This window comes from Notolepis coatsorum, assembly GCF_963971535.1.
Source record: "Notolepis coatsorum genome assembly, chromosome: 2".
Taxonomy (NCBI): domain Eukaryota; kingdom Metazoa; phylum Chordata; class Actinopteri; order Aulopiformes; family Paralepididae; genus Notolepis; species Notolepis coatsorum.
In genome coordinates, this window is record NC_140166.1 from 176,237,889 (window position 1) to 176,262,303 (window position 24,415).

A 24,415-nucleotide genomic window follows, 5' to 3' on the forward strand; every position below is an offset into this window, starting at 1 on the left:
TTGATTTTATATTGTTTGTATTTACATGTTTGAAATAAAGATAAAAAAAAAAAAATGTGATGACATCGCACGGTGATCCAGATTGTAATGTGTGTCACAGTATATTATGGTACACTCTGCTGCCTCACCTTGGGAACATGTGGCCAGTTTCCTTCACCTCATTGCATGGAATGTGATGCTTCACATCTGGCTTATTAATCCAGGTCTGAATGTTGACTATCTCCTTCCTGTCGTCATCCGACATGGACGAGCTGTCAATCTCATCTGTAGGGATATGATAAGATATTGGTAATAAAAACCTTGTTCACCGCAGAGTCAGGCCTTTTGACATGTCATAGCAGGGTATCCTCAGGGCACAAGTATTTTGTTTTTGAAGTGCCTTTTATTGAAGTAAACCCGTTTTTTTTAAAGGCTAGCTTGTATAACCAAAATATCATTGTATTACAATTGTTCTATTATACTTCTGATGGTATAACTATAGTAGACAGTGTTTGGGCTTTTCCCCCCAACACATTAGATTAGGTTCAAATTCATTGTCCTTATACAGTACAATGAAAAGAAGTTTGGCATCCAACCAGAGTGCAAATGTAACAGTAAAGTGCAATAGTAATATACAATGTACAGGTGATTAAACTTGGTATGAAATGTATAAATTAGTACTACTGCGTGTAGTGCTAATGAGATGCATGTACAGAGTTGTAATATTAATATGACAGTGATACAGGTATAAAGACAGTATGGTAGTAGTCATACTGGCCAGCAGCGTAACTAGTAAGAGTAGGTAAGGGATATATGTACAGATATAGATAGTATCTACAGATATGCAAAAGGATTATGTGCAGGTATGTACAGACAGATTCCAATCGATCAATATTATTATTATTTGTAGTAATGAATTTATCATGGGCTGTCTTTCACTCAAAATAATCGTATGGATACCTCCCCAAAGTCTCAGTTCCTGTAATAGTAATCAGGTGTCCAAGGAACATTTACCTGTGTCATATTCCTCCTCATCACCAATACTGAAAACAGGCTTGACTCCCCGGTAAGCTTTACCCACACGGTCGCTGCTGCTCACGTGCCTAACGATGGAAAGACACTTGGGAAGTTAAGAGCCACTTCATCACACACCAGACGATGATGAGTAACCAGAGTAACCACAGCAACCACACACTAACTCACTCTCTCAGACACAAGCGCACACACACATGGCTACAGTTAAGGCACACAGTCCAATGCCTTTGGGCTTCTCCAGCCAGAAGCACGATATAGTCAATGTTCTTGTACAAGATAGCCAGCTACTCTATGTTAGGATATGCCATTAAGAGAGAAAGAAACAGATTAAAATGGGACAAAGGTGCATTATTAGTAACTGTATGATACCCAGGGCTATGCAAAGCAAATATAAGATGCTTGGTAAGTGTGTGGATAGTGGACAGAAACTGCAATGCATGGCCCTGGCTATCACCTTTAGAGAACAATGAAATGATGAGCGACAGAGACCAACAAGAGACTATTTGTGCATCTCCAAGCAGTCAGCAGTGAGGTTGAGGGTTCACCCTAAACAGCTCATACAGTCAGCCTAGAAAGAGGAGACAACAGCTACAGTGAGAAGGAGACAAACGCTGATCCAAAAGAGACAACAACTAGGTCCGGTGTTGTCGACGCTAAGACAGAAGTGATGAGTGTTAGTGGAAGCATGAAGACACAGTGATACAGAGTCATCTTCCATCTATCCTACCCTGATGTGAGATGCAGGGGTGTGACGAAACCACACTTTCCATTTCTTACTTTACTTTTCTTTATGTATTATTTCTTATGAAATTGTAAACAAAATGTTATGTTCTACGCTTATAATAAGTTTGTTTGATCTGACATTCCGAGGGTACTTTTACTGCTATGATTAAGAGGTAAATGGATGAGCCGATGTCACAACAATGCCCATTGTCACAACTGACCTATCTCAAGCCCCGCCCCTTCTCTTGATTCGAGGAAAGCAAACAGTTGTGATTGGAGGATCAAGAAAAGGCGGCAGGGTTCCAGATAGGTCCATTTCATATCGTCACACCCCTAGCGAAATTTTATAATGCGGGGAGTGAGGGGTTTAAAAGCAGGGATGTTGGTATAGTGTGTTACTAAGCATGCGTGTTACTAGGCCCCAGACTAAGCTTCCATATGCATGGTTCCTGGGGGTTTGAAGCACACAGTCCCCCTGGACTGGTAGTGGTGGTTGTGTGGGAAGCCAGTGGGCATGCTGGTGGTGAGAAACAGGTCAATGCTAAGGGAACTCTTACCGATCTGGAACCACCTTCTCTGGCCAGGGCAGAGTGAAAGATATTCTAGCATGGGATAAGGCACAAGGGCATGGTGAGGGGATATGGTTAAGTTAAGCTTCAAGAATTTTTTTTTATAGATGAGAGAAACACATTTAACAAATTATTAATATTTGTTGTTACAGCAGTCAAAATAAATATTATTTTTGGATTAGATAGTCGACAATGAGAGGGTGTTGAAGTATGAATACAGAGGCCGTAGGTCTATACTGCGGGGTATTAGGGTATAAGATGTTCTCAACTGTAGACTATACAATTTCATTAAGAAGCAAATAGTTCAGGGCTAAGCTAGGAGCTCACCTGTCTACAGGAGTAGATGTGTTCTCGATGAAGCTAATCATCTTCTCCTTGACGTTCACCGACTTGGACTTGAGGGCAAACGTCATTTTGTTGACCAGAGACTTGACCCCTTTGCTGTCCCCAGGGCTGCTCTCTCCCTGCAGAAAGGAAACATCATGACAATTATAAATAGACTGCATTTATCCAAAGCGCTTTACAATTTGTTCCTCACATTTGACCCATTCACTCACGACGGCGAAGGCAACCATGCAAGGTGCCAACCTGGCCATCAGGAGCAATTAGGGGTTAAGTGTCTTGCTCAAGGACTCTTCGACACGCTGCCTGGGACGTTTGCCAAGTTTTTTGCATTTGTGTTTTGGTTTCAGAAAAAATGGCAGCAGTCTCCCTGTCAGCCATACTAATATCAGTGAATTACATGGTGTCAGACAGTTACATTCTTTATTCTCACCATTGCTACTATGGATGTCCCGATCCGATCACGTGATTTTCCGAAGATTGGGATAAAAAAATAAAAAAATAAAAATTTTACTTTATTTTTTTATTCAACAAACATGACCATGTTCACGTCTTAAAATCATACTGAGGCCTTAGTTTTGGTTTTAAATTGCATATCATCATTCATTTATTTATTGTCACAGAGCAGAAGAATTTTGCCAAAACAAACGCATTTCCTTTGATTTAATTATACATCAAATGATTTATGTCAAGGATTGCAATGCCTGGCTTGAATGAAGTTAACTTTTCACCCGGATAACGTCAACATTCAGGGTGAATGTAATGTGAGAAATTGGGATGAAAAAAAACAATATATATATATTTTTTGATCGGATCGGGAAAGATCGGTAACGGTAAATAATCAAAATCACATGATCGGGATCGGATCGGGAGCAAAAAAATTTGATCGGGACATCCCTAATTGCTACTGCTGTGGAGTAGTTATACGTGATTCTGAGAGAAACATTTTAAAACCCTATTGACTTGCAGTAGCATTGTTAAACAAAGACACAGTGTCATAGATGCAAAGCATCGTTTCATGGATTGAACTGATCTTTGTGCTGTGCCTGTATGCCGCCACTAGGGGCAGAGCGTCAAACTGATTGTGTGTGACTGATTGACAGTGACCTGGCCAGTCTATAAGTCACTTCACAACTAAACAGGAGGCTATTGCCAAAACATTCAAACTCTGGTGTAAAAGTCTATGTCCGTCATACCGAGTGAGGAAGGAGCAATTACGTGCTTAATTCCATGTAATGGACCCGTCTTAAACACTGCCTCCAATCACAACTGCTAAAACGTTTGTGAGAAAAGCGACAGTTGTGATTGGAAGATAAAAAAATAGGCCGGGTTTGCGATTGGGTGCACGGTCCTCATTCACAATGCTGAGTCAGTGACACTTTAGTCAGTCAGGCCCTATGGTGCCTATAATCTCTAGAAGTATAGCCAATGTGAGCCTGAACCTTCCCTTTAAGACTTTTAAGTGTTACATTCTACTCAAGGAAACTATAAAAGAAGGAAGGGTCATTATGTCAGAATACCAGCGTTCTATGCTCTGCTTAGTGTCAGACTTTGCTGCCAGTTCTATTGAAGCCTATCAAAATAAAAAATATACAAGCTATCTGAGGAAATATCAACCAATATATCAAAACGCTAGCTAGCAATGCAACAAATTGCTGATGATTCCGACAAACGAGGTAATAACCCGTTTAAAGGTCATAAACAAGGAGACTGCGATACAATTTAATTCAATTTTGGCCGAACTGAAAGTTCCCACACTTGCGTTCACGTGCTACAGTGACGTAATGACCCTTCCTTTTATAGCTTCCTTTTTTTTATATACACTTTTTCTCTTTCTATAATTTTGTTTCCTCCCATCCCAATTTAGCCGTGCCAATTCTCCCTCCCCTGTCTTGAACGTTGCTCGCATATGTCCCCCACTGGTTGGTTGTAGGGAGGATAGAGGCCTTGCATCACATGTCCCCTCCGATACATGTGGAGGCAGCCAGTCACATATTTTCACCTGCCAGCGCGGACTCTCATTCGGCGAGGTGTAACGTGTGGGAGGCTCACACTACCAACGCCATTTCCCCGTCTCTGCTGTGCAGGCGTCCCCCAACCGACCTGTAGGAGTCGCTGTCCACAACGTCCAGATTACCACCCATCGACTTCCACCAGCTAACTCTGCCAATTGAGTTAGTATGACGGCCGGCCCAAGCTGGAGGCAACGCCGACAGCCGGAAGTCGAACCCGGTGTCTCTTGCGTTGGTGACGAGCGCAATGTCCGCTGCGCAACCCAGCCGCCAGCTTTTATAGCTTCCTTGATTCTACTCCCATGTTCTCCATTCTCTTTACAGCCTGGCTGGGAGTCACCACCGGTCACTCACATCGGCTGAGCTGAGGCTGCTGTGGGATCCTGACGTGCTGACGATCCAGTGGACATACGAGGAGTCAGGCCCCTCCACGTTCATGTCCACCAGGTGCTGCTGGAGAGCTGAGATCACAACATGGCATCACATTAGCTCGGGAGTTCTCATCGAATTCAATAACTACATTTGTGGGCAGGGCCTGTAGTTTCAAGTTCAAGTTTATTTATTATTTGTCATAATAAAATACAGAATACTTTATGATGAAATGCTTGTTTCTGTATGAGCCCCTGAGAGTGTGCTTCAATACAGTAAAATAAAGTAAGTTAAAAAAAATATATATATATTAAAGGGGAACTATTTTACCATTTATTTCACTATTTGGGCACTTTTACACAATTCCTGTGAGTCTATGGAACACCTCTGTAATTTTTTTTATTTTTTATTCATCGTTTTGTATTTCTAATGAAGTACTCAAAAACAGCATTTTTCTACCTCAAGATCTTAAAGGAAAACTCCAACATTTTGGGAAATTAGCTTATTTAACATCTTCCCTGGAGTTAGACAAGAAGATACATACCTTTTTTGTCTCTGTGCGTGCATTTAGCTTTGGGAACAGTCGCTCCGTTAGCGTAGCTTAGCTTCATCACTGGAAGTGGGGGAGATCCGGAGCTTCATCACTGGAAGTGGGGGAGATCCGGAGACTGACGTTTCCTTACACTGTATACAGTCACGAAATACACTCCAAATACAACTCCAAAACGTTCATGTAAACATGTTGTGACCCGTGTATTCACCAAGTGGAGAAATAAAAAATAATTGAATTAGACAATTACGTTTTATAAGCAAATATACTCAGAACTATTTTTTGCCTAACCACTCCTCTGGGCGCAGTGATTTCAGTGCTACCTGCTAACGTCGAGAGGGGCGGTCGGCCAGTGTTTACCAATGTGACTAGTAGCTTAGCGACATACTTACTTGACTGCTGCTAATCATGTCCGACTTTGAAAGAGAAGAATCCTCAGAGGATGATGAATACTTCGGGACAAACAAAGATCCAGAAGCTTACCTTTTTGAACCCGAATACACAGAGGAAGAAGTACGTGTTTTGGAAGCTGACCGGGCGAGATGAGAGGATGAAGCAGAACAGCTTGGGGCCGAGGGGAGAGTCAGAACCGACACGGATTGGTGGTGCAAATGTGGATTATGCCAACCTATGCCGACAGAAATAGAGTGCTTCTGCTGTAATGAATGGGACTCTGTGCTGCCATCAATGATCGGAAGGCTTCATATATCGGATGAAGAGGACAGTGCACAACGAGACTGTGTAACGAGCAAGGAACATTTCTCAGCGCTAACCCATCCAGAAGTGGTTGCAACTTTTTTCCATGTTCCGAAAATAAATTGGAAAAAATGCCCGGTGCAAAGTGGACATAACGGAGAGTTGTCTATTGAGTAAGTGACTATTACAATCATCATGATGCATGGGGCAAACTAACAAACTAGTTTACCTCTATATTTACATTCACTGATATTAATTATTTAGCTACTGTCTACATGTATATAGTCTATATACACTGTGGGAAGGGGGAAGCGCAATTTAATTTCTCTGTATGTCTTGTCCATTACGAGAGGCGACAATAAAGCTGACTTATGTGTGTGTTGAGATCCATGTTCAGAGCAAGTAGCCATGTCTTCATCCTTTCCGGATCTTTGGAATTCTATGAAAAGAAAAGGGATCACCTGGCCTACCTTGTAGATTATCACAACCATTTACAAAACAGTAATGTACCATGATTATAAAGTTGAGATATCAGAGCGAGCAGGTAGCGATAGCTTCAATTCAATCGGTTCGGATGCTTTGAATGAAATGAAAATGTAAACACTGGCCAGACACCGGCAGTCTCAGTGCCCGCCCCCTCGACGTTAGCAGGTAGCACTGAAATCACTGCGCCCAGAGGAGTGGTTAGGCAAAAAATAGTTCAGAGTATATTTGCTTATAAAACGTAATAGTCTAATTCAATTATTTTTTATTTCTCCACGTGGTGAATACACAGGTCACAACATGTTTACATGAACGTTTTGGAGTTGTATTTGGAGTGTATTTCGTGACACTGTATACAGTGTAAGGGAACGTCAGGCTCCGGATCTCTCCCACTTCCAGTGATGAAGCTCCGGATCTCCCCCACTTCCAGTGATGAAGCTAAGCTACGCTAACGGAGCGACTGTTCCCAAAGCTAAATGCACGCACAGAGACAAAAAAGGTATGTATCTTCTTGTCTAACTCCAGGGAAGATGTTAAATAAGCGAATTTCCCAAAATGTTGGAGTTTTCCTTTAAGCCGTTTTGAGCCTGGGCACCTAAACCAGGTGGGGCCTGATGCTACACAGCCACATTATTATGCAGCTGAGACATCTGACATCACAGATCAGCACATTTTCAGATGACTGTTCAGTGAGGGTGAATATTGTGAGAGGAGAATTGGAAGAATGTGCCAATATGAAAATTAGAGACATAGATCATATTAATATAAGTCCACATAGCTATGAAACAATGCTAAACACTGAAAAAGGCCAGTTATAAGATAGTTCCCCTTTAAGAAGTAAAAAGTAAAGGAATGTAAAGGAAAGTAAATATATACATATATACAATACAGAGTAAAATGAGTAACAGTGCGGTACAATGCAGAAATGAAATGAGGTACAAAACTTAGGGTACGGTGCAAATGAGGTACTATGAATGTAGTGCAAATCTCTTTAATAATAGATAAATATAAAGTGTGTTAAAGTATCTAAAGTGAGTAAAGTGAGTGATAAGGTGAGTGTTTGTTTAAAGTGAGTGTGTACATGTGGATGTGTGCAGTGAGTGTGGATGATGGGTTGTTACATAGTGTCATTGTCATTGAGCACTGTATTTATGAAGCGTGTTAAACAGGGAAGAGCTGATCTGAGAATAGATTAACTTACATGTCATAGTGAGGTGTGTATGGTCATGTGACCCAAGCAATGATCCTAGATCAGTACTCGTAAATATTGCGGTCTTGATCTATACTCGTAACCTACTCACCCATGAAACCACCTTTTGCGATGCTGACAAATTCTTTGTTTTTCTGTAAACGGAAGAATTTCACTTAGCGAATGGGTAACATGGGATACATGAATGCAATTAATAATACGGTAATAATAATTCATTTTATTTATATAGCGCTTCTCAATGACCCGAAGTCGCCGACAGTAGTTATAGGAACATAGTAAAAACAAAAACAGAAAAAGGAACATGAGACCATGGGGGAAACAGGGGAAAGCAGCATGAGACACAAAAAAGACAAAGCGACAGGAACAGACATCAAATGGGGTTGGAGGGGGGTTATGGGTGGGGGGGTTGAATGCTACGGAGAACAGGTGGGTTTTGAGGCGAGATTTGAATCAAATGAGAGGGTGGGGTCAAGGAGGACACCAAGGTTTCGGACTAGGGGGGATGGGGTGATGGTGGAGTCATTGATGGTGAGTGTGATGGGTCCGGATCTGCTGAGGGTGGTTTTTGTGCCGATAGTGAAGAGTTCAGTTTTGTCGCTGTTTAATTTGAAAAAGTTGTGAGTCATCCAGGTTTGGAGTTGAGCAATGCAGGATTCAATGTGACAGAGGGGTGGGCTGTGGGGGGGATTGTGTACTGATGTAGATTTGGGTGTCATCAGCATAGCAGTGGAAGTTGAGGTGGTATTTACGGATGATGTGACCAAGGGGGAGAATGTAGCAGATGAAGAGCAGGGGGCAGAGGACTGAGCCTTGGGGGACCCCCTGTGTGACTGGGGAGGGGGAAGAGGTGTGGCCGGAGAGGGAGATGAATTGGTGTCCGTCTGTGAGGTAGGAGGAAAACCAGTCAAGTGCTGTGCCCTCAACACCCAGTTGGTGCAGCCTTTGGAGGAGGATGGAGTGACACAGTGTCAATTGGTAATGATTTATAAACAAATATGTAAAAAGAAATGTCACAATTATCATTGTTGTAGCAATAACTGCTGACTTGACATAACTGTTGTGTAATGGGAAGTAAATCACAGCCTGGTGAGATTACTACTTCTTCCTCTTTCCAGCCACCACCCAGCCCCCTAGTCATCACTTATTGGCCAAGTTGCAAAGCTGGAACTGGTCTGGTTGTTGATCGATTGAAAGAATGGGTACTGTCAAGTTGTACGTGTTTTTTTTTATATTGACCTTGTGCTCTATCCCCAACTTGGTAGGATGTTTGCTTGCTCACCCGAAGGGTTAACTGGATTTCACTCAAGAACCAGACCGAGAATGACCTTTCTCCATTTATTGATATTCAAAGGTTTTTTTCATTCCTTCCTACTTCAGCCATTTTTAGCCAGTAGGTGGTCTTTGTATGGTTAGCAATAGTCTACTATTTGCATTTGGCAATTAGCAGTTTAGCCAGTAGCTTTTCTAGGTAAAAAACCTTTAGAACAAAACACAGGAAATAAAATACACATTGGAAGTTTAAAGTTACTCTACCAATTATGCATCATACCACTCTAAAACCTATGCAATGTACAAAGATGATTACTCTCTTGTGACTACTTTAAATATGGGCTAGTAATGCAACATACTTTAAAGTAAACACTTAACCATACATAAATACATTCCCAACTAAACACTTAAGTTAAACCATACATAAACATATTCCCAACTTAACACTTAAACTATACATCCCCATCCCCATATATACACACAATCAAATATCCTTACCGGCTGCCTATGTGGGTAATGAGCAGAGCACATGCACAGTCCAATGTTGAACGTCTACAAACTGGTCTGCTAAGAGCAGTACTGCCAGCTGCTGATTTGAGTCCTGATTGGGGTGGCAGTCAGTGAGTTAATTGGGGTGGCAGTCAGTGAGTTAATTGGTTACCAATCAGCCCGTGTGAGAGCAGTTTTGCCCTGACAGTGTGTTAGTGCTTGTGTGTGTGTGTGTGGGTGAGAGAGGGATGGGGGGGGGGTGGTTGCCATGACTGGGTCATGTGTGGGTTCAGGAGGTTGGGAGATCTAGTTTGACTTGACACCTCCCACTCGATCTCTCCATGGACCATTGGGGAGATCGCCAGCTCCAAAGGCAAACTGGTGGTTCTTGAAGTTGAGATGTCACAGCGACTATTTGATTTGACCTCGTTCTTCAGCAGGTAGCAAGACAACCAGCCGCCGGACGTCCCTGTGGAGGATAGTGGCCTGGGACTTATCTCTCTTGCCAGTAGGGGTCTGGTGGCTTGTTTTATTTTTTTAGAGCTTTCGTCAGGGGAACATGGTAGCTTGGGAAAACCCTGACGTAGACGTCCCTTACGATGCCTTTGCTGTCTGGGTTGGTTCCGACGACTCTGCCAAGCTTAAATTGGCCTCTCAGCGCATTTTGGTTGGCCAACCAGACAATGTCTCCTTCTGCGACATTCCTCTGTGTGGTGTGCCACTTGCTCCTCACAACCAAATTGGGACCAGCGAGTTGGCTCCAGCACTTCCAGAATTTGGTCACCTCAGACTGCATTGTTCTGAGTCGTTTGTAGGGGTAGCAGGAAAAGTCAAAGGTTTTGAAATCCCCACTTTGGGATGCTCGACCGAGCAGGAGAGTGTTGGGCGTGACACTCAATACAGTCTTCCCGGCTCTGTACCCTAGCATCAATTGGGGGCTCATTTGTGAAATTGGCTGCGATGCAAAGAATTGTCTGGAACTCGGTGTAACTGAGCCCAGACTCCTTCCCAAGATTCTGGAGTGCTCTCTTCACCACATGTACAGCGGCTTCTGCTGCACCGTTCCTGTGTGGAGAATCAGCTGGATGGATTCTCCACGTCCACTCCGTTCCATTTTGGGCCGCTGTCTCCTCCAAAGCTGCCGTGTTCTGGCCTCCAAGAATCTGTTCAGTTCTTCCAAGACTGGTCTTGCTCCGATGAAGTTGGTGCCTGGATCTGACCAGATCTTCCTTGGATGCCCTCTGATGGCTGTGAACCTTTGATAGGCCATCAGGAAACCTTCAGTTGATAAGGTGTTCACTACTTCTGTGTAGATGGCCCTGCTAGCCATGCAGCAAAAGACCACTCTCCAGACTTTTAGTGCCACTCTTTTCTTGACATAATCTTTCACTTGGTAGGGTCCGAAGAGGTCTACTGCTGTGAACTCGAAGTGCAGCAGGTGCGGTCCGTTCTGGTGACAAGTTGCCCATCACTTGTTAACATTTCTTTGCTCTTGCCTTCTTGCACACCATGCAGCCATTGACAACTTTCTGTGCGATTCTCCTCCCCTTTATGACGCACGCCTTCCTTCTCATTCTGAGCAAGGTCCCGACCACTCCATCGTGACTCTCATTGTGAGCCTCCCGCGCTAACAGTGTGGATACCCAGGCGTCATAAGGTAGGATGGGGACAACAATTTGGTCTTCTTCGAAGGTCTGCACTCGGCCACCACAATCCAACAGCCCAGATTCTTGGTCCTTGTAGACTACTAGCCTTTCTGTAGTGGTGCTTGGGAAGGTTGTCCCCTCTTGCACAGCAAGGAAAATGTCTCTTAAGGCATCCTCTCATTCTCTTCCCGAGATGACTCCTGCTGGTGAGACAGCCTCCCACTTTGGGCTGTCCACGGCCCTTGGGACTTTGTCCAATGAACTTTTTCGCTGCCCTCCAGGTCCATGAGACAGTTTTGACCAGTCGGGTTGGTCTCCTTTTTTCTGCTTGGACTTGGTTCTGATTTTGTTTGTTCTTGCTCCTTTGCCTTGGCCCTGGTCAGCACAGCAACAAATGCCTTCCTTAGCAGCTCGTTGATGCTTTCCCTGGCAGTGGCTGCTAGCTCTTTGGCTGATCTGATTGGCCAATCATTCTCTGGCAAACTCAAGAACTTTGGCCCATTTTGGCACTTCAACTAGGTCTTGGGGGCCGGCTCTTCTGGTGATTACATCAGTAATGTTTTGCGGACCAGGAATCCACCACCATTCCTGGGTGCTTGTATTGCTTTGGATCTTCTCGATCCTATTGGCAAAGAGTTTTTGATAGCCATAGCTTCCTCGTTCTCTGCGTGTGAGGGGGTTTGGTGTCTGGGTTCTGATTTGCTTTTGCAGGAGGTCTTGGCCAAGTCGCACCTTTTGCTTTCTCTTCGAGAAATTGATTGCAGACATGACATGTAGCTTGTCTTCCTCTACTATGTAACCCAGGCCAAGTGCCTTGTTGTCGTCACTGCGCATTTGGTTTGGCAAGACACTGGTTTTCTCCAACTTGTCGTTGCACTCGTTCCTCCCACTTTGCCTAGAGAAGACCCAATGTTTGAGCTTGAAACCTCCAGCTTTCAGGATCCGCTCCACCTTCGCTGTGATGGTCTCCAGTTCCTCCCACTTTGCCTAGAGAAGACCCAAGGTTTGAGCTTGAAACCTCCAGCTTTCAGGATCCGCTCCACATTCGCTGTGATGGTCTCCAGCTGGTCATGGTTGTTGTGGGATGTGAGAATGTTATCAATGTAGCTATCATGGAGTACATGACGTTCCTCAAGATTTGTGGTTGAAGTCCTTGACTCCTGGATGTCCCATTTGGTTGGTGGGAGTTGCTCCGAGACCTTGCCGGTGAGCTCCTCATACTTTACAGCGGCCGCTCTCATTGACCTCGCAAAGTGTGTTTTGGACATGTGGGCTGACATGGTGAGCTCCTCAAAGAGATCGGGGTGAGTTCCTCCGATCGTCTTTCCCAGTGGTCCATCCCACAGCACGAGGTCTCCGACAACTCTGATCCTCTGAGGTGCTAGTCGACCTTCCCTGTGGCTGATGAGAAGATCTATGTCTCTGGGTCTTTTGAGTTCTTCCAGGGATATGTCTGGAAAGAGTTTCTGCAGTCTCTTGGGGGTCACACTTTTGTGGACATCTGCAATGCTGTCTAATCCATAACAAACCAATTGGTGTGCTCTCCGAGTGCCTTTTGGAGTGATCTTGAGAAGGTACCGCTTTGTCTCCACTTGAACTCTCATCCCCCCGACTCCATGGGCGATGAGGGTGATCTCTTCACTTCTGAGATTCAGTTTGCTTGCAGCCTTGTGGGTTATATAATTGGTGTCTGAAGCTAGATCAATTAATGTTCCAATTTTCTGTCCAGCATTTGCAGTGACCTCAAGAAGCATCATCATCACTGGATGCTCTTGTAATCCACTCTTGACTAGAAGGCCTGGCTGCTCATTGGCAGTGCTGAAAGCCTTTGTTACCATGTTTGAAAAGGCATCTCGACACGGCTTGGCCAGTTCTGGTGACAGCTTGTTGAAGAACTCCTCTTGCTTGTCTGTATACGTCTTCCTGCTTTTCCCTTCGTCTGAACAAACCGTGCTCCTCTGACCTGCACTGCTCCTCCTTCTCTCAGCATTAGGACAGACAGTAATGATACTCAGGAGTGTGCTCCTCCTTGCAGATGTGGTTTGAACACAGGAAGCCAGGCTTGCAGTATGAACCGTTATCATGAACCTCGAGACACCTCTTGCATGCTCCCAGCTTTCTTACTGCATTATTTTTATCTGCCAACTTGAGCGCTCGAAACTGGTTGCAAAAGTATAGCTTCCTCTTGTGCTTTCCATCTCCACAGACTACGCACCCTTGGTCGTTGTCTGACTTGGTAGATCTTGTTCTTGCAAACCTTGGCTCAGCCCTGGTCTCCTTTCTACTTGGCTCTTCATCCCTCAGCTGCTCGAGCTGCTCATATATGCTCTCTTGCTCTTTGAGGAATGCCAAGAGACTGTCAAACCGATTGGCTGGTGCCACAGCATTTCTCCCGTCAGCGACATAGACAAGCCACTCTTTTATTAGAGAATCTGGGAGTTTTCCTTCAATGGATTTTGTTACCAGTGGATTCTTGATAGCACCTGTATCGCCAAGGTCACTCAGGTCTTGAAGCGCCTTCTCCACAGCTTGGATAAGTTCAACTATTTTCCGTGGCCGATGACTTCTGACAGCTGGTATTCTCTGTAACTCCTCCACTATTTCAATGGCAATTGCCGTTTGGTTGCCATAGCGGTTTCCTAGGACACGGAAGATATCATCTGCGGTGTTGTAGGTGCGGTGTTGTAGGTGCTGAGGCGGAGGTCCCTCATGATCTTGTCATCTAGACTGTCGAGTAACTGGACCTTTTTCACCTCCTGGCTCACCCTGCCTCTGGAGTGCTTCCCAATCCTTCCTCCACCTATAGAAGTCTCGTTTACTTCCAGTGAACCTGGGAAGGGCTGTTGGCTTCAACCTGATGGCTGGCATTGGGTGTGTGTGGTGATGGTGCCGGCATCCTCTCTGCCTCTATTGCACTGGCCTGTATGATGTCGGCCATTTTGGCAACCAATCTGGGAACGTGGAGTTTGAGATGCCTTAGGCGATTCTGAAAATGAAGCTGCCCATCTGAAGGGATCCATCGCTTCCACTGAACATAGGCCTCTTCTGCTGTCTTTACCAGTCCCTCTAGGTGCTTGAGTGTGAAGTCGTATGCCTCCTGTTTGCAGTCAGGTTTTATGTTCTCAGCGTGTTCACACCCATTCTCTGCTGCCTGTAGCACTGTGGACATTTCAGTGTCCCCAAAGTTGGCCCAGTGTCTTCTTAATCAGATTTCCGACCTCCATCAGTTTTGACTCGCATTCATTTGCAGTCTTATCTAGGTCAGCTTTTTGCTGCTCCGACAGCCCAGACTTTCCCTTCAATTCTGTAATGAATGCGGACGTCAAATCGTCATTGATTTCGAAGATTGTTTGCTCCTGCTGAGAGTTCATTGAAAGTGTCCTTGAGCTCCCCTTCAGACATGTCCTCATGGGTCCTGACAATGCGGTTGGCCAGACGAGAGAACACTCTTTTTGCAATTGTTCTCCCTCCCTTGAGATCCTCAACAGACTTCTGTAAGGTTTATTTAAAAAAAAAAAATCATTGTTTTATATTTCTAATGGAGTACTTTGAGTGACAGAGAGAGAGAGACAGAGAGAGAGAGAGACAGACAGAGAGACAGACAGACAGAGAGAGAGACAGAGAGAGAGACAGACAGAGAGACAGACAGAGAGACAGACAGAGAGACAGAGACAGAGAGAGACAGACAGAGACACAGAGCACTGTGTAAACAAAGCTGCGTGTGCGTGTGTCCCCTTCTCCTTCTCTCTCTCCCTCTCCCGTTTGAGGAAGTCTTCCACTGTGCGCTACAGCCATAGATAGATGGGGCGTTAGTTATGCTCCCGAATCGAGAGAGAGATAGAGAGGGGGAGAGAGAGAGAGACAGAGAGACGACAGCGCGACGCGCGTGTGTGTATGTGTGCTCTGTCGCGAGGGTGTATCCGTTTCTCCCTCTCTCTCGCTCTGTCAAACCCTGTTTGGTGCGCTACAACCACAGAGCCAATCGGATCACTATCTGCTCCATCCTCGCCACGTGACGTCACGATGCGAGTCAAATCAGAACGACCCGATTTAAATGGAGCAGGAAATTAATGACCTGAATGACGGCAATCCGCCAATATGGTATTTAGAGACACAGACACATTGATACTAACTCCTATTACTATAATACAATGCTAAACACTGAAAAAAGACATTTATAATGCATGTCCCCTTTAACACTTTGGATGCCACGCCCGGGATTTCTCGGGTTTACCCATCACGAGAATACTCGTGTTTTTTTTTATTAGCGATCTGAAATCATATTGCATCAAGCGAGCCTACCGTTGGAGATCCAGTCACCCCAGGCGCTCAGATGTGAAAAAAGCGTCGACCATCGTCTCCCAGATGGTAAATCACCCTTTTGGATTGGACTCAATGAAAGTGAATGGGAGAAAGGATTTCTGACTCCACATTTTACTTCTCACTGATGTAACCGGGGTCTACCAGAGTTCATTCTGGAGCCTTGGTGCCGCGGCGAATATGTGTTTTACTGTATACACGATGGATCAATCAAATGAGCGATTTTTTCGAATGGCGATCGGAAATTGGAATAAACCATTTGGATACCATCTGATCTCAGGTAAGGAATCTATGTTATCAGTCTTAGGATAATCAGACTCGTTTTCACGGATATATAAGCGTTTCCCCTATATGTGATATAGCTGTTTTGACTGTAAAAGCCATCAGGAAATAAGAGCAGCGATTATCAGCGCGCGGCACGAGCGCACACATATACTATCGATCATCTAGCGTTTATTTGAAAACGATTCATAAATAGGCCGACAAATGACAACGTTCTAGAATATTCAGGCGATTATCATAGAATGGGTTGTTTTTTTCCACAAAAACGAGTGATTTTCAAAATGCTATCAAACGGAAATGAAGCGATAAAAAAACAATCTGCCATGACAATGTTGACTGGAAAATGAGTCTTTGATAAGCGACGGGCAGATTAGACACATAGCCATAATTTAAAACATAGATTAGGCGATATTAAGTTAACATTGGAGTGGGTTTGGGCATTCAAGGGGGTAAAAAGGAAAACACGGACTGGCTCTCAAAGTGTTAAGGGGATGCAGACCAGAGAAAGACTTTCGTCTCGTTTACATCAGGGTCCCCCATTTTCAATTAATAATGGCATACGCAACATACTAGGGGTGTAACGGTACACAGAAGCCACGGTTCGGTACGTACCTCGGTATTGGGGTCACTGTTCGGTACAACAGAAAAGAAATATTTATAATTATTATTAACCCTTTCTCTGCCATGCTTATATCCATCCTTGTAGCCAGTCTGCCAGCTCTATTTGTCTATGGAGATGTTCACCTACTTTGCAGGGCTATAACTTTTTTAATTGTATTGCTAAATTGACATTACTATGGCCCATTCAACATCGATTAGCTATCGTTCAGGATGTAGGAACGTTTTACTTTTTCATTCACACATTCATACAAAAATACGGTCTAGAGTATAAATATGTTTTTATCGTTTTCTGCAGTATTTCATAGAACGTGAGTTATAGCCATAAATGCTATATTAGATCATCAAATGCAGTTTGATACCAATTGACGGCAGATAAAAAAATTCAACTGTACAAGGTCCCAGACGTTATGACTCATCATGCGCGGTTGACCGGAGGGGGGGTCGTTTATAAGTCCGTGGCCGACGTTAAATCATTCATGTAGTATGGGTGATATATAGATCAGAACAGTTTGTATGGAATATAATAATCAAAAATGCTGAAACTCACCCCAGTCTCCTCTTACCGTTGGGTGATGAGCGTGGAGCAAAAAGATCGCTATTATGGGATGTTGATCTATGCGATCCATTTCCAGGTTGTATAATACTATATACGTCCAAATAATGTTGTTTATTGAGTTATGGCAACGGATCGATTATCCAGTGTGTCAAGATGGAGTCCCGCGAGCGATAGCGAGTGGCCGGAGGGAATAGGGAGACACACCGGCGTCACAATTATCAACATCCGGTTGCAACTCGCCGATCGGCCACCAGGTGGCGGTATTGAAGCGTTGGAGAGTTGAGCGGAGTCCTACAGCACCAGTCAAGGATCCGTGGGTGAAATATGAATACCATGAGAAATTTGAAATATTGATCTCAAAGACGCTGTAAAACGTCATTGGCAGATTACGCATGGCGAGGAATGAAGTCTTAACACGTCATCGGCGGAGAAAGGGTTAATATAAATTGTTATTTTAATTGAACATTTTTTTATTTAATTTATATATTATATTTATGATAATTATGATAATTATTATTATTAAATAGAATAATTTTCTATAGACTTGCCGTGGTAGTCAGTGATACTGGTGTCATTCTGTGTTCAGGCATCCAGAGTAAATGAATTGCCTAGTGCCCCTTTAACAACTTATAGGCTTGGTAAGTTTCACTTTCACTTCTAGAGAGGATTTAACTGCACGAGACTGAATACTAGAGAACTGATGATGACAGAATGGCAGAGGATTATTTGGATTTAAACGCAATAGCAGTTAAACTGGAGTGGAGAGGAGCTCAGATGATCAGTCCGAAATGATGATCAGCGTGAGTCCGGCGGGGGAGAATGTTGTTGTTTGTTGGCGACGCGCGGCGTGTGTTGGCGGTGTGTGTTGGCGACACGCGGCGTGTGTGTTGGCGATGCGTGGCATGAGTGTGTTGGCGATGCGCGGCGTGTGTGTTGGCGACACGCGGCGTTTACGCTGTGGGGCGTATTCTCCGTATGGCTGAGCGTACCGCACCGTGACGGCCGTACCGTAAATTCGTGGGATGAATACACGTACCGTTACACCCCTACAACATACCGATATATATCTTGAAATTTCTGACATACATGACAGGTATACAGTACTGTTACATTTGTGACATACAAGATAAGTGTACTGTTATTCTAACAGAAAATATATACATACGAGGGGGAGGAAACTGTACATTAGGAGGGGGTGGGTGGGTGGGATGCGGGCTTTGTACATTTACAGGGGCCATACAGATATACATCATGACATTTATTTATGACAGTACTGTTACATTTGTGAAATACAAGATATGCAAATATACAGTACTGTTAAACAAAGATCCTAACAGATTATATTTATACATACGAGGGGGAGGAAACTGTACATTAGGAGGGGGTGGGTGGGTGGGTTTGGACATTTACGGGGGCCAGTTACGAATTGCAGCCTCCCGTAGGTGCTCTTTGAGAGCGGTTTTGAAGATGGGTAGGGATTCAAATTTTTTTACGGCTGTGGGTAGGGCATTCCACATTGATGTGGCATAATTGCGAAACGTGTTTAGACCCTTATTTGTGCCGAATCTGGGTTGAACATGATTTGTGGAACTCCCTCTGGTGTTGCGGTCGTGGTATTCACTGACCTTTGGGAAGTATTTTGACATGTACATGTTATGGAAGATTAACACAGGCTTAACCTGTACTAGCACGTTGCTGTGGATGTTTTTGAACCACTAAAATTAACTGAATAGCAGGAAACTGGTTTCAGTGTTTGTCTACTAGCTAGCTGATATCCATTATGGATGTTGATTTTACATTTGAATGTTAAGATTTCCTGTGTCTGGCCTCATCGACCATCCTCTGGGATACATCATCATCTCCTTTCAATTAGATGTAGATGTCCACTGTTCTGACCTGCAGGAAGTGGGCCAACACCATGTTCATGTACATGTCTTCCTCCTCTCTCCCGCTACCCATGAAGCAGAGGTGCTCTCCGCTGGCGATGGAGCCCGACTCCAGAGACTGCTTCTGGCTTTCCAACAGGGACTTCACAGACAAGGCAAACTCTGAGGGGTTCTGCAGCATCTGGACAGGAGAAACACACAACAAAGTTTTTATTTATATACAAACTTATATTTCTTGGCTGCTCAGTTATTTGATGTGCTTTGCGCTGTGTTAAGGCAGAACAACCTATTGCCTAAATCTTAAGAGTGAAGGAACGCAGCGTGATGGACACAGAGCTTGTACTCCACGCTCATAAGATTCTGCCGTGCTCTCCGTCTCAGTTTGCAGAGCGGGGGTGTCCAAAACGATCCGCAGTTGTGTATGCGCGCACATGTGTGTGTGTTGTTTTTTTTGCACCCGTCACTGCAGGCTGCATGTGTATGTGTGAGAGGTGCAATCTTTTGCAGCGATCCATTGTTGTGAATATATGACATTTAACACATTGAGTGCCACGCCCCTTCCGGGAAGTGATCCCTTCCTTGCCGCGTCTCTACTTTTCGTAGCTCCATTTCTGCAGACCCCTCTCCGATTGGTTGTGCTCCATTTCTGCAGACCCCTCTCTGATTGGTTGAGCGAAGCCCCTCTGATTGGTTTAGCTCGTCACGCGGTAAAAGGCGGATGTAATGTTATCATATCAAGAAGATAAAAAGAAATGTACTACCAGATTTGCGTATAACGTTATGCACATTTCACAACACAGCCAGCTGTCAGAAACTGTACATTGTAACGTTATATAACATTATATTATAACACGTTATGTTATTTCGCGGTTTATTCACATAACGTTATTTCACGTGACAAGTTCAACACAGCCCAGCTGTCAGAAACTGTTTAGATCACCGTTTAGTGTTTACACTCCCCACTTACTGTAACTGTACCATGACGCACTCCCCACTTACTGTAACTGTACCATGTTCTACATATAACCTCATCTCATGCACCTTGTTGTGTATCCTGTTTATTTTTCCTCATTATATTCAGAGTTAATTATATTGTTTACACTGTCTTTCTTCTATTATAACCCTGCCCATTTTATGTTCCCAAATCATATTCAGAAAGTATCACAGAGACTTCTATTGACCAAGGAATTAGTTATTAGTAAGACACAACATTTCCGTAGCAATCCGAGGTGACATTGACCACCAGACTCTTACTCTTAAGGCATTAACTGGGTTAATTAATATAAATGTTATATTGTAACTGTCTAGTTACACATTGGTTCCGAAACATGCATGTTCCAGGCTGCAATTAAAACTTTGAATCTGAGAGAGCTCTGGTCAGCGATTATTATTGGTTTTTAATGACAAACCAATTACATAATCCAACATATGTGTAAAGGCACACACACAACATATTCCAGTTAACGGTATATTTTTTTAATGATTCGTTATGGCGTAATCAATACTTCCATGCGTATAAATTGCGTTCGCGACCTCCATGTTTTAGGGTATTCATCAGAAAACTCGGATCCGGGATTCGGCTCCCATCCGTATAGTTACACGTTCAACAACATCAGCGTATTTACCGGACCATAGCAAGGCAAGCATTACTCAATTCATATCTCAGTTCCTTTCTTTGCTCAGAGCATGCCGAGTTGTGCCCATTCTGCGTTTTTGTGTAATTCAATAAACACTGTCATTTTTCGCCTGATTATCGGATCTTCCTGAAATCAATGCTAGATCATCATTATTATCCTTCCTCGTGAATACATGAAATGTGCCCTGGAGCGCGGCGCTCCCCCCCTCCCCTCCTGCAACCCAACAGCAAACAGCCATACACATAAAACACAGATAGCTTCAATCACGGTAGAAATAAATATCAGATCAACGCAAGCTTTCATATATAGTGTCCTTACCTGGTCTCTGATGTAATGCAAAAAAAATAATCCAATAATCTCATTGCCATTGCAGTTATCCACAGCGATCCCGTCTCCGACGTTGTTGGGCATTGCACTTCAACGGGCGGGCGGGGTCAGTAGTCCAAATAGAGCTGCCGCGGTATTGATGTTTTCCTTACCGCACAAATTTACGAAATATTTCCTACCGCCGCAGTGCTTTTTTTTTTTTTAGTAGTCTACTCTTTGTAGCATATAGCCTGCCTCTAGTCTAAATGTCTATCTTTAGAGGATGACTTTGCAGCATGAATATTGTTTGGGATTCGGCAAGCACGCATTCGTTATTGAAAGTGAAACAATAATAAACATTCAAAGTCTCCACTCTGGTCGTGCGCCGTCGTGTAGCGGGCAGGGGTGGTAGCGCCTGGCGGTTACCCCCCCGACCCATTCTTCTTCTTATTATTATAATAAAGTTACTACTTATGATTAACACTTTGGTTGCCATGGGTTAAATTCATGATATACCATAGGTTGCCGGCTCTATTTGTCTATGGAGAAGTACCCCTTCTTTGCATGGCTATAACTTTTTAAATGCTATTGCTACATTGCCATTATTAGGGCCCATTCAAAGTCCTATATGTATTGTTCATTGTGTAGCAACGTTAAACTTTTTCATTCACATATTCATAGTAAAGTATGGTCTAATGTATAAGTATGTTTTCATCTCTTTCTGCAGCTTTCTCCAGAACGTGATCTATAGCCCCAAATGCATTATATTGATGATGCAATACAGTTTTATGGCAATCAGCGCGATATAAAAAATTCCAACTAGACGTACTTCTAGAAGTTACTACACATCATCTGATGTAAAGCGTCCTCCGGCAACTTGAGCATAGCCGGGAATGACGCTTCTAAGCGTTTTCCGGCAGTCAAAGTTTTGTGGCATTAACGTTATATAGTTACACGTTCAATAACATCAGCGTATTTACCGGACCATAGCAAGGCAAGCATTACTCAATTCATATCTCAGTTCCTTTCTTTGCTCAGAGCGTGCCGAGTTGTGCCCATTCTGCGGTCTGTTAATAAAGTTTTCAATCAGACAAGTGTATAGAACGAAGGGCTTTTATTATAACATTCGTTGCAGTAAAATCATTATGCCTCGTTTAGTACTCCTGAGGAGCGATGGTAATCCACTCCGGCGGGGAGCTAACGTTATTAGCCGTGTTGTGAGCTCTGATCAATGGCTGAGATTCAGAAAGTAAAAAACGAATACGCGCTTGCCGATTGGTGGTAACGGCAGAGGCGGGTGCAAGCAGTGTGACGTAATTGGCAGAATCGACTGTCAATCAAAATTGTTCCGTTGCTTTGGTTGAGAGTATTATTATAAAAAACAGCGGTGATGCGGTATTCAGCTAAACTCTGCGGTGGGCGTGATTTAACAGCGATACCGCGGTAATGCGGTTATCGCGGCAGCTCTAAGTCCAAACCATCCCTACAAGCGTGTGTTTTGCCGGAGTGTTTAGGACCCGCCCCCACGCCGCAGCTCGGTAGAGAAAAGAAACAAACCAGTTACTAACAGGGTGCAATAGTTTCAAGTTTCTTTAATATTTGTCATACAGAAGTACAGAATACTTTTATACAAAATGCTTCTTACTGTTACGCTCCAGAGACTGTGCAAGACAAGATAAGTATGAAATAAAATAACATAGTAAAATTAGAAGTAAAAAAATGAGGTCACAGTGTTCAGTTTAGACATATGTACAATGTTCGATGCAGAATAGACGTAGTTACCATACAATATACAATACTGTGCAGTGTACTAATATACAATACTATATAGTGCAAGGCAGAAATGGGACGAGGTGCAATTTAGGTACAATTCACAGTAGGTGTACGAGTTGTAGTGCAAATCCTTTATCAATAAATATAAAGTGTAAAGTGTGTTTGTGTGATCTAAAGTGTGGAGAGTGGGTGCTGCAGTGTGTTGTTTGTTTGAGTGAGTGTGTGCGTGTGGGTGTGTGTGCTGTGTGCATTTGATGGTTGTTGCATAGTGTTTATTGTTCGTTTAGCAGCCTGATGGCCTGGGGATAGAAGCTTCTTCTGAGTCTTTCTGTGCTCGCCTTAAGACTCCGGTATCGCTTGCCTGACCGCAGCAGTTCAAAGAGGCAGTTGTTCGGGTGGCTCAATAATGGCTGAAGGCGTTAGAGGGCGGTATAAGACCGTCTGCCAGCTCAGAACAGTATGCACACGGTGCCCCGCTGAATTATGAATGGCAATAGCGAATAAAAGAAATACTGTGAGAAAAACATAGATCTACATTTCCGGCACTCAACGATCAGGCGACAGAAACGTAGTTCTACGTTTTCGGCAACCAAATGGTTAAAATACCCCGAAAATAAGATGATGCCCCCCTTTCAGATTTGTTTCTAGAAAAAAATAACCTGCTTTATATTTAGCAGAATATTATAATCGGCTTATTGACTAAGTCGGGGTGCCCCTGATTATGGGAAAATATTTGTGGATTTGTCTGACAGGCGGCACGGTGGCGTAGTGGTAACACTGTCGCCTCACAGCAAGAAGGTCCAGGGTTCGATTCCCGCTTGGGGACCAGGTTTCCACGATGCCAGGTACCCAGGTGGGTGATCTCCCAGGCCTTTCTGTGTGGAGTTTGCATGTTCTCCCCCCCCCCCCCCCCGATAAGAGAAACCCAATGGAAAAACATGCACAGCGACAGATCGCTAACGCTGTCGCATCCGTGACTAAGACGGGCAGGAGCATTTGGATGGTCCCCGGGCGTGGCTCACGCCGCAGCCCTCGTCTGCTCCCGGCGGCCCTTGGGGGGGGGGGGGGGGGGGGAAGGACGACGGGATGGGTTAAGCGCAGAGTAGTATCGCATCGGCGATCCTAAAGAGACAATGCATGCGTGTGTGTTCCGGTGTGTGTGCTAAACTAACCGCTGTGTGCCACTAAAACATCGAGTGTCGTTGCATGCTGAATAAAGACCTCTGCGACAGGTCCTGCATTATTATTATTATATTATGACTCACCAGGTCAGAGTCCAGGTGGAAGGCTGTGGACAGGTGTCCAGCGTTGTACTGCTCTGCAGGTCGACAGTCCACCACAAAGAAGCGCACCCCGTCCTGTAACTAAACAACCAGATACCGAGATGTCACACCATGTTACCGGTTACCTGTTTATTGCACAATGTTTTTTTTTTATTGGATTCTATTATATGTTGTAACACTGTATTGCACATCGTTGCGGGCAAGACCACCCGCATTTCATTGTATACTTGTATGCCGTGACAATTAAAACTCTTGACTTGACCAATACAGGCAGTGATACATCAAGTCATTGGGTTAGGTTAGTATTTCTCAACCTGGGGGGGGGGGGGTTAAAGGGATGATATGAAATCAGGGTATCTGCATAATTCTCATCTTCAAA

At 44.0% G+C, this 24,415-nt stretch overlaps 1 protein-coding gene across 3 annotated transcripts in view; it reads right to left on the reverse strand.

Moving 5' to 3' along the window:
• tbc1d23 (TBC1 domain family, member 23) overlaps nucleotides 1–24,415 on the reverse strand; it is a 62,919-nt gene that overhangs the window by 9,057 nt on the left and 29,447 nt on the right. For 2 of the 3 annotated variants that reach the window (XM_084338001.1, XM_084338003.1), the window contains 8 exons: nucleotides 24,019–24,117; nucleotides 19,048–19,218; nucleotides 8,060–8,102; nucleotides 5,015–5,121; nucleotides 2,634–2,770; nucleotides 2,295–2,339; nucleotides 994–1,082; nucleotides 129–264 (listed from right to left, as the gene is read on the reverse strand). In XM_084338001.1, the coding sequence (XP_084194127.1) occupies nucleotides 129–264; nucleotides 994–1,082; nucleotides 2,295–2,339; nucleotides 2,634–2,770; nucleotides 5,015–5,121; nucleotides 8,060–8,102; nucleotides 19,048–19,218; nucleotides 24,019–24,117 (827 nt within the window). The remainder of the gene's footprint in view (nucleotides 1–128; nucleotides 265–993; nucleotides 1,083–2,294; nucleotides 2,340–2,633; nucleotides 2,771–5,014; nucleotides 5,122–8,059; nucleotides 8,103–19,047; nucleotides 19,219–24,018; nucleotides 24,118–24,415) is intronic. The other variant, XM_084338002.1, reaches the window with a different exon arrangement.